This window comes from Nicotiana tabacum, chromosome 17 (assembly GCF_000715075.1).
Source record: "Nicotiana tabacum cultivar K326 chromosome 17, ASM71507v2, whole genome shotgun sequence".
Taxonomy (NCBI): Eukaryota; Viridiplantae; Streptophyta; class Magnoliopsida; order Solanales; family Solanaceae; genus Nicotiana; species Nicotiana tabacum.
The window spans coordinates 127327305-127343377 of record NC_134096.1 but is presented as its reverse complement, the minus strand read 5'-3'; the positions used below and the strand labels follow the sequence as shown (position 1 = coordinate 127343377).

At 36.1% G+C, this 16073-nt stretch overlaps 1 protein-coding gene across 2 annotated transcripts; it reads right to left on the bottom strand.

The window, feature by feature from the left end:
• Positions 1–25: 25 nt before the first annotated feature.
• On the bottom strand, positions 26–8626 carry LOC107814409 (nuclear pore complex protein GP210-like). Of its 2 annotated transcripts, XR_001654543.2 has the most exons (4): positions 8058–8626; positions 7123–7388; positions 464–5944; positions 26–353 (listed from the first exon to the last, which is right to left on the bottom strand). XR_001654543.2 is itself a non-coding variant. In XM_016639827.2 (3 exons), exons 1-3 carry the CDS (start codon positions 8216–8218, stop codon positions 537–539), a joined length of 5835 nt encoding a protein of 1944 aa, XP_016495313.2. In that variant the 5' UTR covers positions 8219–8626; the 3' UTR covers positions 26–536. The 2 variants fall into 2 exon arrangements, 1 of the variants encoding a protein (XP_016495313.2); XM_016639827.2 differs by having other exon boundaries at positions 26–5944.
• Positions 8627–16073: the final 7447 nt, after the last annotated feature.

Genomic DNA, 16073 nt, shown 5'->3' with positions numbered 1-16073 from the left:
AAAGTCTACTCACGCAAAAAAATAATAAAATATTTAAGGTCTTTAGTTTGAGAATAAGGCAAATGACTCATGTATGGTCTATCTTCTGTGCTCTATTAAATTTTTTTTACAAGATCCCTATCTATCAAAGTTATTATATGGTACAGCTACTTAATAATTATCTTCATTACCAAATATAATGAGGCACAAACTCGCAACCGCTCCTGAGGTAGAGAGATGTACTGAATTTTGTGCACAGGAAAGTTATACTGCAGAAAAAATTGTGCCTTTTCCATTTGAAAGCAGCACATAAGAATTCTTTGACAAATGAGCCTGCTTTTAAAGAAAGTATCCGTAGGCATAGCATCCCCGTCCTAGAAAAAGTCGAATGACACAGCTATCAATGCTCTACACGAGCTACACCAACAAAGTACAACAATATCATTGTAAAGTATGCAGCCAGATTCAAGACCTTGGCAATTACCTGAGAAACCATTTGACATATCTGACAAGGCAAAAAGGGGAGAGGGAAGGGAAGAATACAGCCCCCCGGTATGCTAGTAAGTATTCTGAGGATTAGCTCTCCTCCTAAAATCTTGTCTGTAGTATGGAGTTTCATCAATTGTCCTCCTAACATAATCCAAGAAAGGCTGAGGTGTCCGAGGAGAATGTTCGTTTACTACAGCAGGACTGCTCCGTTCAGGAGTTGCAGGTGCAGCTACCCTTGGCGTGCCAGGAGGAGCAGATGGTGGGGATCTCACAGGTTGGTCCAAGTAACAAATGAATAAAGTAGCTGTGAATATCATCAAAATGAAACACGCAGCTGCAGCAGACCATAAATTAAGATTAGCATATGTTGCTCTTCTCTCTTCGGGTTCATACCTAACATTAACTTCCATCCTCTGACCAGTGGCTGGGAGTGTAAAAATCAGTGTGTCTTTAATTTTCTCTGCTCTGCGAATTTTGACCTCGTACTGTGCACGGCTTCCTCCTTGCGAATCTTCCCCATATATTGGTCTGATAGCTAGCCGTTCCTGATCATGCCAGTAGATATTCACATCTGTGTTTCCTACGACAGTTAGGACACTCTTGTTATATTCTGGGGTTAGATTTAACTGCAATGAATCTCCTTCTGTTCCCAGAATGATGAAGCCTCCAACAAAAAGTGCTGAAGCAGATCCTGAGATATTCTGCTCTCCTATGAGCGATGCCTTTATGGTAACAGCTAAATCCTGTCTAGTGTCTCCTGACTTTGGAGTGGCAAGTACCAAATGTTCTGGAGAGTAAGGGAAGAAAAGGCAATACGAACTACCAGTATCAAGATCAACCCATGGCTTCACGTATCCAACATAAGGTGGATCAACCCGGCAATCAAACAAGAAAATTGCCCTGTTTTTAGCAGATTTATACTTGTGGCCATGAGCATCATTAAGTTTAACATGAAAGCTATATCCATTTGCTGGAAGCGGCACGTTTGTCAGCATCTCTCTTGGAGCATCAACAGACATCATCTCTGGCTGAGACACTGTAACTGTAGTTTGCAGTTTCATATTTGAACTCTCAAAGATAATTCGTGCAGAACCTTCCCCTATCGCCTTGGCATGTCCAGATAGCTGGTCCACAGACACAATGCTTGTATTACTACTAAACCACTGACCAGATACCTGATCATTTAGACCTTCTATGCTGAAGTTAAGACCACTCCCTAGGTGAAAGGTTGGATTCTGAGGATGCAAATGAGCACCAACAAGAATCACCACATAATCAGACTTCTCCAGGTCATTGGCAAAACCTACTCGCACAAGAGCTCTACCATGACTGATTGCTCTGAGATGGACATTTCCATTGCCATCAACTGCATCCTCAACAGAGATGACATCACGGTAGTTAGTTTCAACTCCAAAAAGAAATACATCATGAGCCTCATGGAAAGGATTCCCAAGCACATCATAATATTTGATCGGAACATCAATTTCAGCACCTATCGCTAATGTGTGAACCAGCAACTTTTCTTCCGTGAAACGTACTTGAGTCACTTCAGCGACCTTCACACAAGATGCTATCTCAACTCTTCCATTTGACCTATCTTTTGCTTGAATACATGCAAGATTGCCACTCTCTTTTGTTCTTATTCTGCTCCCATCAATGAGTATAGGATCATCTTCCTCCCTTTCACCCTTTCTTCTACAGCCTCCCAGTATAGAATAAGTAACCTTACCCATACTTGCATTCCCTTTACTGAAAGTTTTAGAAGCTGAAGGCAAAAGATCAGACGTGGTATAATGTGGAGGGAGAATCCAAGTAATTGGTGACCCGAGAGCAAGGGGGAGCTCAGGCACTACCGACAAGGAAATAGATGCAGTATATAATCTTGACTGTGAAAAAGATTTACGAGCAACAAAATCACAGGAGAAAGAAACTGTAACATCTGTCTGCCCCGAAGATCTTCCATGCAATACTTGAATAAAACCAAGGTCTTTATCACCCACATATCCTGCCAGCCCATTGCCTTTTTCAATGGACAAGAGCATTCCATTCTTTCCACCATGTAAGTCGCCTGCTGCTTGGAAACTCAATACCTCTTCATCATTTATAGTCCACTTATAATTTCTGCAAAGTTCATAAAATGAAAATAAATTTCCCTCAGACAGGGAGGGAAATATTGGTATTAGACGGCCAACAGCTAGCTGCTCACTTTGAACATTTAACATAGCTGAAGAAGGAACACCTACTTTAACTTCACCATATGCCTGACAAATAAAGATATCTCCATTCCTGTATATCTTGGCAGCTATGGTACTGTTTCCTGGTGATGTTGCAGAAACTCGTCCTGTGGCTGTATGGACCTTAGCAACCTCATTATCCATACTGACGAACTTGATATATGCACCAGTTTTTGGGCCTCCTTTCACAGTAAGCACGTAAGAAGCACCTGGTACAAGGAAAATATCACTAGGCTGAATTCTAGGTGGTGCATAGACTTCTACCTTAATTGGCTGACTCAGTATCTCATGGCCAGTATGTTGTCTAGCGCTGACATACAGTGTGGTGACCCCAAGGCGCATTGCCCTTATTCTGAAGTTAGGCACAATCACATATCCATCATCACAACAGGAAAGATCATCTTCATTGACAAGTTCAACTATATGATCCTCAATATGAACATGAATATTCATGTAAACATACTGCGAAGAATCAAAAGTGTTCCCATCATTTACTCCAGCAAGAAAATTGATTGATAGTGAACTCCCTTCCATAATGATCAGTTCTTCTCCAGATGTAATCTTAATCCAGTCCACATCTGCAACTTGAACCACAGAGAAAGCGGAAAGAGGTGGGGCAAGCCCAACATCTCGAACCGTTACAAGTGCAGTTCCCAACTTCTTAGGAGCCAGTAGTAATTGTACACACTGTAAACCTAGAGCAGGCTGAGTTATTTCCATAACTTGCGTATCATTTACTGCAGCATCAATGAAACAACTTCCTCCAGCAATTGACAGATTCAACTTGGCATCATAATTGAGATACAACAAGCTGAATTCTGGATAGACCCTTAAGGATGAAACAAGTTGCAAGCGTATAGCATCTGTCAGATCATTCTCAGGGCCTGGAATGTGTTTAAGAGAATGACGATGGCTACCCAAATCAACAGGTCCAATAACGGTTGCTCGTACAACACATAGTCCAGTTGCATTTGCCAAGACCAAGTACCTCTCCCAATTTGATAACATTGCTAAGTTGTGGATATCATCCCAAAATGCCAGATCATCACAATCTTTAAGCTCCCACTTCAAAGGAAGAGAAGATGAGTTTCCAAACGCTATTCCAGACTCACTAATGCCAACTGCTGATAGTCGAACTGTGCGCCCATTTGCTATTGTGATTGGGGTCGTACGAATCCTTCCACTGCCACGGTCAGCCTGAGCTGCAGACTGGATCACTTTAACGGAATTAACAGTTTCATCGGCTATTAATGCTATAGAGGCTGGGAAACCACATGTGAGTGATAATTGCACTTCAGATACAGCAGGCAAAGGATGACCCTCTCCAATTAAATTCCCACGTTTCATAAGAAGCCTAAAGCTTCCAACATCTTGGCACTTGATTCTGTAGGTGCTCCCATAGCTGGTAAATTCTTGATTAACTAGAAGCCCATCTTGAACCCTGAGATTGTGTTCATCCAAACTCTCCACGGATTCAACAAATTCAACTCCCTGGTCCCATCGATTAGGTCCTCCACGAAGCATCACATCAAAATATGTTCCAGGGGCAAGATATAGATGCTCCATATTGTCCAAGTGATTATCAGCTTCAGCCTGAACTAAATTAAACGAGTAACCACCAAACTGGTTTCCATCACTAGCCGGGTGCACAATGAGTGGTATAAAAGCTGCAATACGCGAGGTTGCTTGCAGAACAACAGAACCGCCAGTATAGCGATCATACTGTTGAAATTCTTTTGACAATGTTGCATGTAGCATCGTCTGACCAGAATTAGAAGCATAGACATAAGTCCATGCACATGTAGGACCATATTTCTCTGTACCAATTGGAAGAATTTCTTGCTTTTCAGAGATAAAGGTCTCACCAGCATCCACAATAAGGAAAGTGTCACTGCCAGTTTTCCACTTAATGGATGAGCTAAAAGCATCACATTTGTAGAATAAGTCACCATCCAATGTTTTAAATGTCACAGCTGCTCGAAGATATGAACCTACAGGAGTCTCCACTGGAAAATTAGGCAGTACTATCATTAAAGAAGGCAAACTCACTTCAACAACTATCTCATCATAATTAAGAGAATCAAAAACTGAGACTGCCTTTATAGTCACTTTTCCAGGTCTTTTTGCCTGGACAACCCCAGAAGCAGATACGGACACAATAGACATATCAGAACAGAACCATCTGTAGTCACCAGACACCATTGCACAGCCCCCAGTAACCTTTAGCTCCAACTCCTGAAAAACACCAGGGGCCCAAGGAAGAGTAATACTGTCGGAGACACCTTCCATGCTGAACTTCACCTGGTCACAAACCATAACTTCTTGAACAACCTTGAGAACTTCCTTTGTTTCTTCGTGCCCAGTGCAATATGTGAGAGTCGCAGTCAATTTTCCCAGACCACACGAAAGAGCTTTTAGGATTCTGGATACCCCTTTCTCTCCAATGCGATTGGATGAGGGAATAATACTCCAGATTTCTGATGAGTCATCATGCAACTTAACGTCATCATTTTCTGAAATATAAACTTCTTGAGCCCATGTTCCTTTCGAGAAAATCCTTACTTGGATGAGATATTCCCGACCAAAAACTACATACCAGCGTGCCACGGAGGGTATTGGTTCAATTCCCTTTACATGATCACCCGAAAGAGATAGAGGTAACATATACAATGACAAGGAATCTGGTAGGACAACATGGAAAGAAGACACTTGTGTATGGCCAACCACCCTAGTATCTTCAACAGTTACTGTTGTTATACCCAAGTTCAAAGCCTTGGCAGTACCCACCATCCTCTCTACCTGAGCAACTGAGGAGTTTGAAACAGACCATCGGTGAAAGGCTGATGGCAGAGTTACAAGTTGTGGAGTATTCCCACGGATAACTTTAAGACTATAATGAACAATAGCACCAACAAGGACACAAACCGGCGAAGGAGGTTCCAGAGATATGGCTTCTGCCACAGTTAGGACAATTTTATCTTCCATATATCTAACTGATGGTTCATCCAAATGAACAGACACTATTTCATGGCCTATTTCCGTGCCCTTTACCACATAAAGATCAGAAAACACGCCGCTATTTTCAAGCTTTATTTGGATATCAAGGTCACCACATAATCCGCCACAATCACTCAATGGAGAGTCCTTCAAAGGGATATGGGTCAGGTGATGAGGCAATCCATCAGTTTCAGGCATTAGGTGCCACATGAATTGTATGCCCACCAAAGACGAGAAAACATTCTCTGAAAATTCAGCAAATACATATTTAGCAATCGGAGCTATTACCACTACAAAGAAAAAATAAAATGGTAATAATGCTCATATGGAGATTTATTGCAAAATAAGATATAATTTTTAGTTAATATGCATCAAACAGACAAACTTTTGGGGGAGAAACTTGTACATTTGCTACCTACAGGGATGTTCTGTAACTAATGTGTTACCCTTTTCTCCTTCTATGAGCTTTTGGTTGCTTTATAGTACTAGATGTGTCTGTAGCACATCTTTAAACCCTTGTTTTTTTATAGGTTTGGGTATTTGACTGATCTGCCCACCAGATAAAAGAAGGAGAAAAGGGTAACACATTAGTTACAGAACATCTTAGGATTTAGTTGGCAAAAGTAGGACTCATTGATCCTTAAGAATTTTATAATGACAAGAAGAATAGGATTTATAGGTGATTTTCCATTTCATATGGTACAGAAAGAAATATGTACGTTGTCATACATATCATATACCTCTTTTATGAAAATATAAAACATATAATTTAGTTCTGTAATATTAGTTTTTCTTTTGTACTTCTAAATTTTTTGGAGATAATCAGGATACGCATAGCCTACACCTCATCTCGTGTCTTTGCCTTTTAGAATTTAGGAAAACATCAAACAAAAAAGAAACAAGCCTTTCAAAGCAGGAAAGATTACGAGTTACTTTTAGACAAAAAGAAAGCTGAGACGAATAAAGTGAAACCACACAATTGATGACAGATATTAAACCATATTTTTGGCTCAATATATGATTCCAGTATAAATTTGAAGATCAATTACTAATAAAAACACATGAAAAGATCCCAGCCTAATGTAGCAAAAACACATGTTCAGTTGAAGAGTCTGAGAGAGTATTTCCAGAAATATCTAAGCTTATCAAAGCAGTAGAGAAAACACTAAATACTGCTATATGTTGGGAAGAGATAGCACAGTACAAGTGCACTTTTAAATGATGGCTTAGAAGAATAAGACAAAAGAATATATAGTCTAGTAAGCTAGAAAATGACTGCCGTCTCTTGTTTCAAATGCTAATTAAAATTATGAAATCTTGCACCCTTTTATTCATAGGCTATCAAACGATTGTCATTATTTCCAAAAAAATTAAGTAATACGATTAAAACTAATCGAAAATAACTATTAAAGTAGCAAAGTACCTTCACTATCAAAGGCACGGACACGTAAAGTAGCAAGGCCATCAAGGTCGAGTTTGACGGAACTATGGAAAATCTGGATCCTAGAGAAGTTGTCAACATAAACTTTGCATCGAATCACAGCTCCAGTATGCACATCTGTCGCATAGACAGCAGTCTCCTTTCGACCACTATAAGGGGCAATTGATTTTAAGCGGGCACTTGTAGAGCACTGGCTACTTACATTGTACTCAGGCAGCACAGCTAAAATATCATGATGATCCCATGTCCTACACGCAAAAACCAGACATACAGAAAGCAGAGAGAAAAATATTAGTACAAATCCATAACTGTTTCTAAATAATGAAAAGTTACTTAAATGTTGTACCAATGTCAACTTCTTGCAACTTAAGATGTCATAACATCCGTTGTAAATAGAAAACTAGGTGAGCATGACTTAAAAGTGTTTTAACAAACTTATAATGGCATAAGATTTGTTCTATGATACATAGAACATAAAATAACGAAAAAAAATTGTACTCTAGCCTCAAATTTCAGGTCTTATTCTGAGGAACTAGATTTCTTGCTTTTGCATCTAATACTCTTCCTTAATAATAATAAAGAAAACACATGACAACATAAGTTAATCTTGATATCCTCTATATCCATAAACTAATGAAACTTCATTTATAATGGCTCTTCAAACACACAATAACATGCTATTAATAACCTATAAAGAAATAAGAATCACCCATTACCAAAACCTCAGCTCTCAAAGGAAGCTAAGACAAGACAATGACCAATAACAGATGAAAAAATCCAGCATAAACTTCAAGAATTAAGCAGAGAATATAGCTAAGAGACTGCCTACGTAGCTTAATAGTTAATTGAAATCTATCATCTACACTCACAAAGCTAATGCACCAAACAGAAATGAATGTTGGGAAATAGGGACATACCATTTGAAGCAACCATCACTACCTTGAAGTCTATACTCAACAGGGTGAGTCATTTTGGGAGGCAACAGTATGTTGACATCCGCAATGTGAGGACCAGTCGCCGGAAAAGGCGTAGCCAATGGCAAAAGCAGAAGAAGCAGTGAAAGACAGTGGAGCAACATTTTCAGGTGAAAACAGCAAACCAAGGAAGACCATCAGATTTGAGAGTGAAGCAGCCAAAGGATGTACTGAACGAAGTATATGAGAGCTAAGGGGTCAAACCAGTGATTGAAGCGGGAAAATTTGGGGGCAAAATCCGAGGTAATATGACTAGGGTTTTGCTGAAGAGTTTTTGGGGTTTTGGAGGAACACTGAAAAGTTTTGGGAGTGGGTTTACTTGTCGGACTTTTGATTGAAGACGACCAGGTTATGGGAATCTTTTCAATTTCACTAATTAATACTTTATAATTACCGCATTATTGTGGAGTATCAAAAATCAGGTTTATCCTTTGTTTGGAAGTTGGAGCGTAAGAACGGAGAAATAAAGAGAAACAAAGGCCAAATAACTTTATTGAGAAAATAACAAAACTAGTCCCCAATATTTGGATTTGGTCTAAAATAGTATATGCATTTGAACAGTTTTAATCCTTTGTATCTACGAAAATTGAGCCTCTTTTTGTCTTTGTTGTATTTAAAACACATGGCAACCGTTATTTTGACGAAATTGGCTCTTGAGAAGCTTGTGAGCCTTGAAAAAATATCATATGAACAGGATCTATCAATTTTCTAATTATTTGTATCTTAGGAAAAGTCCATAATTGTAAATTTCAATAACAAAGGGTGTTATTGAGTGTTCGAAAGATATAGAAAATATTAACTATGAATTGGAGGATGTGAAATTTGAAGAAGTTCATCCAGATTATTTTCTTCAATTTAAATGGCTCATGTGCTGCTCACAAGCTAGCTTCAAAAAAATAACATTTTTTGAAATAATATAGACCAAAAATGATTAATCTTAATAAATATAAAGGACTAAACTGCTCAAATATACAAAAAGGATAATTCTAAACCATTCCCCAAACAAGGGACTATTTGAATTAATAAATGAATTGTTTCTAATTTACCCAAATTCATGAGTAAGATGGATTGGGTTAATGCGGCTAAAGAAATCAATTTTATATATATATATATATATATATATATATATATATATATATATATATATATATATATATATATATATATATAACACTAGGATTAAAACAAGTCCTCATTTCCGATCAAGAGAAAGTTACAACTTTCTTTCCGTTTTACAACCACAAAGATCTAAAGGTTCATTCAATAATTAACTAGGCACAATATCTATACAACAAATAGTGTCAGTTTGGAACTTGTTGGCAAGTAAAATCCAATTTGACGTTTGGGGGATTACATATATGAGTTAAAAAAAAAAAATCATGTTTGATCAAAAGAGACAGTCTCGAGGTAACTTCAGTATGAAACAATTTGCTAGTTCAATACCTTAAATATATGAAAAATAATTCAAGTTCTCGAGGAATTTCAATAACATTCGAGACACAACTATTATTTGAGTTCAAGAATATATGTTGCCAAACTTCGACACAATTATCATTTGAGTTCAAAAATATATGTCACCAAACTTCGACACTTCTTCCGTAATAAAGTGGTAAAGTATGGTTGTACACTTAACTAACTAAAATTATTACACAAGCTTTTATATAGCTTTACAAATTTGTGGATAAGAATTTCTTTAAGCTTTACAGTTTTATCATTTCCTTATCAAATTGACTGAAGTCTTTATGGTTTATTAGTTGAAAAGTCGAACAATTTTTTGCAGCTATAACAAATGTACGAAATAACTAATTAAAACATTTTTAAGAAGAAAAATATGCCGATTGCATTTCTATGTCCTGGAGAAACTTCTTAACACCTACAACTACAAGTTACGTGTATATTGGAAAATACGTTATAATAATTCATCAAATTCGCTTCCTTGTGGAAGAAATGGGACATGAAGGTATTTTATTGACGTCAGTGTTCAAACCCATTTGATAAAACAAAAAGGGACAAAATTGAGAAGTAATGAAGTTTCGTTTACTTTGAATTCATTGATAGATTTCAACCTTATAGAGAAAACGTCAGACTTCAATGGGCAATAGTCATCAACTACCACTAGTAACACATATGAATGATTACAATTATAATAACAAATTAATAAAGAAAAATTAACCAAAATAACCGTTTACCTAATCACTTAAATTAAAAATAGTCAACATATGGGTAATATGTTCATAATTAGTGTATAATATATGTATATTGATTAGGATAAGTAAATTATAATTTCGACCGGCTAAGAAAATACTCAATTATAGAGCATAAGATGTCGAACATCCTTGAAAATTATTAGTACCTAGTATGGTAAAAACTTACCCGCACTAGGTATATACACCCCATAGTTAAGTTAACCATAAAAGATAAACTAAGGCTATTAGGAGTCTTATTTCTAATTAATCAAAAAAATATTAAAAAGGAAATAAATTCATAATAACAGAAATATAACAATACAAAATATAGATTTGCCGTCAGCGTACCTTCTCTTTTATTTCGTGCTTCTCTTCAATTCCAAGTTCTCTAGTGGTCTTTCTTCATCACTCTCCAAGGACTACTGCTGGTTTGGGGGTTAAAGAATGTCACGACGCAAACCGAAGGGCCGCGACAGGCACTTGGTGCCTAAGTCAACCGAGTACCAACGTAACGTATCCTTCTTATCATACTATCATGTGTAAATAAAACTGAAAAAACGTCATGAGATAACCAGAATTAAACATAAGATAATACTAGACATGGGACGACCCAACATGATATAGAAACTTATACATGTGACATACGGGCCTATAAGGCCGACATGATCATTTGTATACTAAAAACATAGGCCGACAAGGCCATACAAGTATCCATATACATGACACCTGTCTACAAGCCTCTAAGAGTACATAAATATCATAAAGGTCGGGACAGGGCCCCCACCATACCAATCAATACATGTCCAAATCATACTGACCAAATAAGCAACTCCGAAGCAAATGGAGTACACCAATACCTTCCGCTGAGATGATAGCCTACTTGGAGGATTCTCAACCTGTCTATCGGGACATGTGGGCATGAGACGCAGTGTCCCCGGGGAAAAGGGACGTCAATACAAATAAAGTACTGAGTATGTAAGGCATGAAAAGTAGTATATAATAGACATGAGAGAAACATGGGGTAAAAGACTCAACATGTAAGTCTGAATAGCTCTGTGAATCATGTAACATTTATAATGTCATGCATATGTGTATCAGTGTTTTAAAAGGCGTGGGCGTAAGGCGAGGCGTTTTACATATACCTCAGCGGGGCGTAAACCCCATAGGTATTTAATTTTTAATATTTTATAAAATAATATAATGACAGTAAATATTTATAAACAGGTAAAATTGCATAAAAATTAAAAAAAACTATATATATGTGTGCTCCATCCCCACAAAAAACTAATCAAAACAATCTATTATACGCTACTTACAAGCACAAATAATTTAAGTCTAAAAGAATAAAGTTTTCTATATAGAGGAATAAAAAAGATGATTAACCTGCAATTTGAACTTTGAATTTGCTGCTATGGAGAAGAATGTAGTTCTCTTTGTATTTGTAAAAAAAAAAATAATATATTCGTTGTTTTTGGGAGATATTAGTAGACTAGGGGACAAGATAAAAAAATTGGAAAAAATCATTAATTAGGGCTTAAATCAACAAAAAGGTCTTGACTTTTAAATTTAATACTTTTGAGTTCCTTTTTAAATATTTTGAGTAATTACCAAACTAACTTTTGAGAATTTGGGTATTATACGAAGGACTAATTCAATAATTTTTGTTTTAATTTAAAAAAGTCTCCCGGACTTACTCCTCACTAAAAAAACGCGCCTCGAACGCCCGAGCGTACGCCTCTTGAGACTTTCGCCCCACACCATCGCCCTAGGGCGTTTTTGGTAAGCCTCGCCCCAAAAATGCCTTTTAAAATAATAATGTGTATAAATGTCATATCATGCAAAGGTATATGCGTACATAACATCATCAAGCCTCTGAGGGCATCCCATCATATCATCTCGGCCAATGTGGGGGAAATCATTAACGTATACCAGCTGATCAGGTGGTGGTGCGTATATAAGGTCGTAACCTTTTCCCATACCCCATATACATATAATGTATGCGTATATAACGCTATCTGGTCATGGATCAATGTACATGTATAAATGAATGCAATGCATAATAAGTAAGTCAATAAGATCTCTCGGGATGTCATAAGATCAATATGCCTTCGGTTAATATGACGAAATAAACTTTATCAACTTATGTAATATCTGAGACCCATGAACATCCAATATAATAACAGGACACATGTGGAATCAAGAACATAGGCAACCCTAGTACTTATAAGAATATAATCATTTATGAAAGTTCAGCGTTTGATCGTTTCGTTTGTATCATATGGATCATGCCAAAAGGAAAGAAGGGATAACCTTAACATACCTGGTCTTAACCCACTGTCTCAAGAGCTCAACTCGAATCCGCTTCACGATCTATACGATAACAAGAATAATACTATTGTCAACTATACGAATAATTCTCTTAATCGCATAACGGAAGGTAACCTATACTACAATGAAATGGACAGTATGTTCTTATCGTTCCCTCAAGCCTAGCATAGGCAAGGTAACACAACTAACACAAGCAACAACTCCCACAACAAGTTTTACACCCCAAACTATGATACAACGAGCGGCAAGCTCGGCTATTATCAACCATAGTCCTCCAATCTTTTCTTTCCTTCAAAACACATATCGATGACTACATCAATTATATACTCAATTTACTCCAAAAATTTTTAGCCACAACATAACTTAGAAAATTACCAAATAGTCAATACAACAACAACAACGCCAAAATATGATTTTTCGCTATTAACTCCATAATTCTCATCCCACAATTTAGCTATGACCTTGACAAATTTAAATATACCAAGGGGAGAAAAATTCTTACCTTATTTGTCAAAAAATACTCTTATTCCACCTTACTTCACATCGAAGAAAGTCCGGATTAACCAACATACCAAAATAAAATAACGAGATCGAGGTGGTGCACAAAACCCGTATATTGATCTTGTCAAAAATTGCATTGTACTTCCTTAAAAATGCAAGTGTCCTTGATGCTATATCCATAAATTATCTTACGTTGCAGCTATTAAATATAACTTACCATTCCAACATAGTTGTTTGCCTTCATAAAATCCAAGAAAGTGATATAAGGTCTTAAGTAACCTTTTTCTCTTTACATCATCCCTTGGTCACACTTTCATTACATGATGACACCACATAATTTTCGCATATATAACACTTACTTCCACTTGTCCATATCCCGCACGACTTATGTCCACGTACTTTTTATTCAATAGTCCTAATAAATTTCTAGTCTTAGACTACAATCTTCCATTTAACCAACTACACATATAATTAATTTATGGATCTCATTTTACTTAAATACTAATCACTTTTAACCTACTTCATATACCCTATTAACATGGTCATGTGGTATAGCACTAATTCATAAATACGGGGTATTTTAGCTTGAATTATTTTTTCGTCCCAAAATGTCAAATTTCGACGAAACTCATTCTATTCAACCCGTTTACCCTCTAACCTTCACGACACATACTTATCACTTGTTATTAATAACATAAATACTTATAACCTGAAAAATAATCTTGTCCCTGAACTTATATCAATTTCTTATTACAAATTCAACGTACAAAAGTACGGGATGTAACAAAGAATTGGCATATAGCAGGTTATTTCATGCTATTTTAGGAACAAGTGCATACTGAAAGAATTCAAGGAATACTTTTTGTGCATATTGTTGTGTAGAAACGAAAATTCTATATATGTAGTATTTAGGAGTATTCTCAGTAATACTATCTCCAAAATTTTATTTTTAAATATTATTAATTTGGTTTTTTTATATTTTGTTACATGAATATGGCTAAATTTGATTATAGTTGTATAAATATTTCTATTTTTTCTGTTGTTATATGTATTACAGAAAATTATTTATTCTTTTGTAATATCAGAATGTCAAATTTTGAGAAGACAAACAACATTGAGAGTTATGACGAGTCGTTAGAAGATATTAGAACTGAAGAGGATGATGAGAGAATATAAGAAGAGAAAGTTTCAGAAAATTACATAACTAAATTAGAGGGAAAAATGAAAGATCAAATTGTAGGGACGAGGACGAAGCTTATAACTAATATTGTGAATATACACATTCTAAAGGTTTCAGTGTAAGGAAGGATAAACAATATTACTTTCAAGATGGTGTAGTGATAAAAGAAAAATGATTTGTGTGCTATAAGCATAGAGAAAAAGATGAAAGGCAAAGAAAATACAGTAAGAAATCTTGCACTCACATAGACACACGATCAAATTGTCCTACAATAATAAGCTTTAAGCGTCAATTTTCTAATAGTCTTTTCACGACGGATAGATTGGTTAAAGGACATAATCATGAGATGGCTTCACCGAAAAAGACACTTGTTAAGATCTGCTCGGTTAATAACTAAAACCAAAAGGCTAGTGATTGAAAATATGGTTAACGTTGGTATGAAGCTGACTTCAATATATTCTTACTTGGCGGAAGAATTTGGAGGAATGATGTTTTAGGTTATTTAAAGAAGGATTATTATAATTTTATACATCAATTGATGAAATCTACGGTGGAAGCTGGGGTTGCTCAAAGTATTGTTAATAAATTTAATAACACACAAGCAAATGAGACACTCTTTTATTGGGAAGTTCAACTTGACTTGGAAGGGCATATAGCTAATTATTTTTGGAGAGATGGTCGATCTAGAATTGACTATGAGATATTTGGCGACGTCGTGTTTTTTGATACCACATATCGAACAAATAAGTATCGTATGATTTGCGCACCATTTATTGGAATAAATCATCATTGGTATATATAATATTTGGTTGTGCTTTTTTATCTAATGAGTCTGGAAAATCTTTCAAATGGTTGTTCTCTACATTTTTAAAATCAATGGGAGGTGTTGCCCCGAAAACTATTATAACTGATCAAGCTCAAGCAGTGGCAATTGCCATTAGAGAATTGATGTCTGGCACTAGCCATAGAATGTGTCAATGGAATATATCTGAGAATGCCCCATCTCATTTGGGCTCGCTTAAGAACGATAAAGGTTTTTCTAAACTTTTTAACAAGTGTATGTCCGAATGTGATTCTACTATTGAATTTAAAAAAGCGCGGGAGACGATGCTTACAATTCACAATGTATAAGAACACAAGTGGCTGAAGAATCTTTATAATATTCGACACATGTAGTCTACAACTTTTAATAATGATGTGTTTAGTGCTGGATTGAAAGCCACGTCTCGAATGAATCTACTAATCATGTACTAAATGTGCATGGAGATTTGAACACTTATTTGCATATATTTGTGATTAATTATGAGAAAAATATGATAAATAAGTGGTGTCTGAGTGAAGAACACGAAGACTTCAAATGTAAACAAGGTAAGTCTACTTCTATTGTTAAAGGTAGTCCAATTTTAACTCAAAATTCTGCGGTCTACACTCATAAGATTTATAACATGTTTGAGAAAGAGTTTCTCAAAGGAGTTGGGGCATGTTTTATTGAGGCACAAGTATATTGTGATGGTCAAGTGTCCAAATATGAAGTAAGAATGTATAATTCAAGTAAGAGTTGATTTGTTGAGTTGGATCATACAACTTTACATGTGGCACGCACTTGCAAGAAGTTTAAATCTATGAATATTTTATGTGCACATTATCTGCTTATTTCTACGTTAAAGTTTATGAAATTCCTAAGTAATATATTTTGAGAAGATGGACCAAAGATGTGAGGAAAAAGATAAAAAAATTGCCAAGTCAAATTTGTTCTGTGAATAG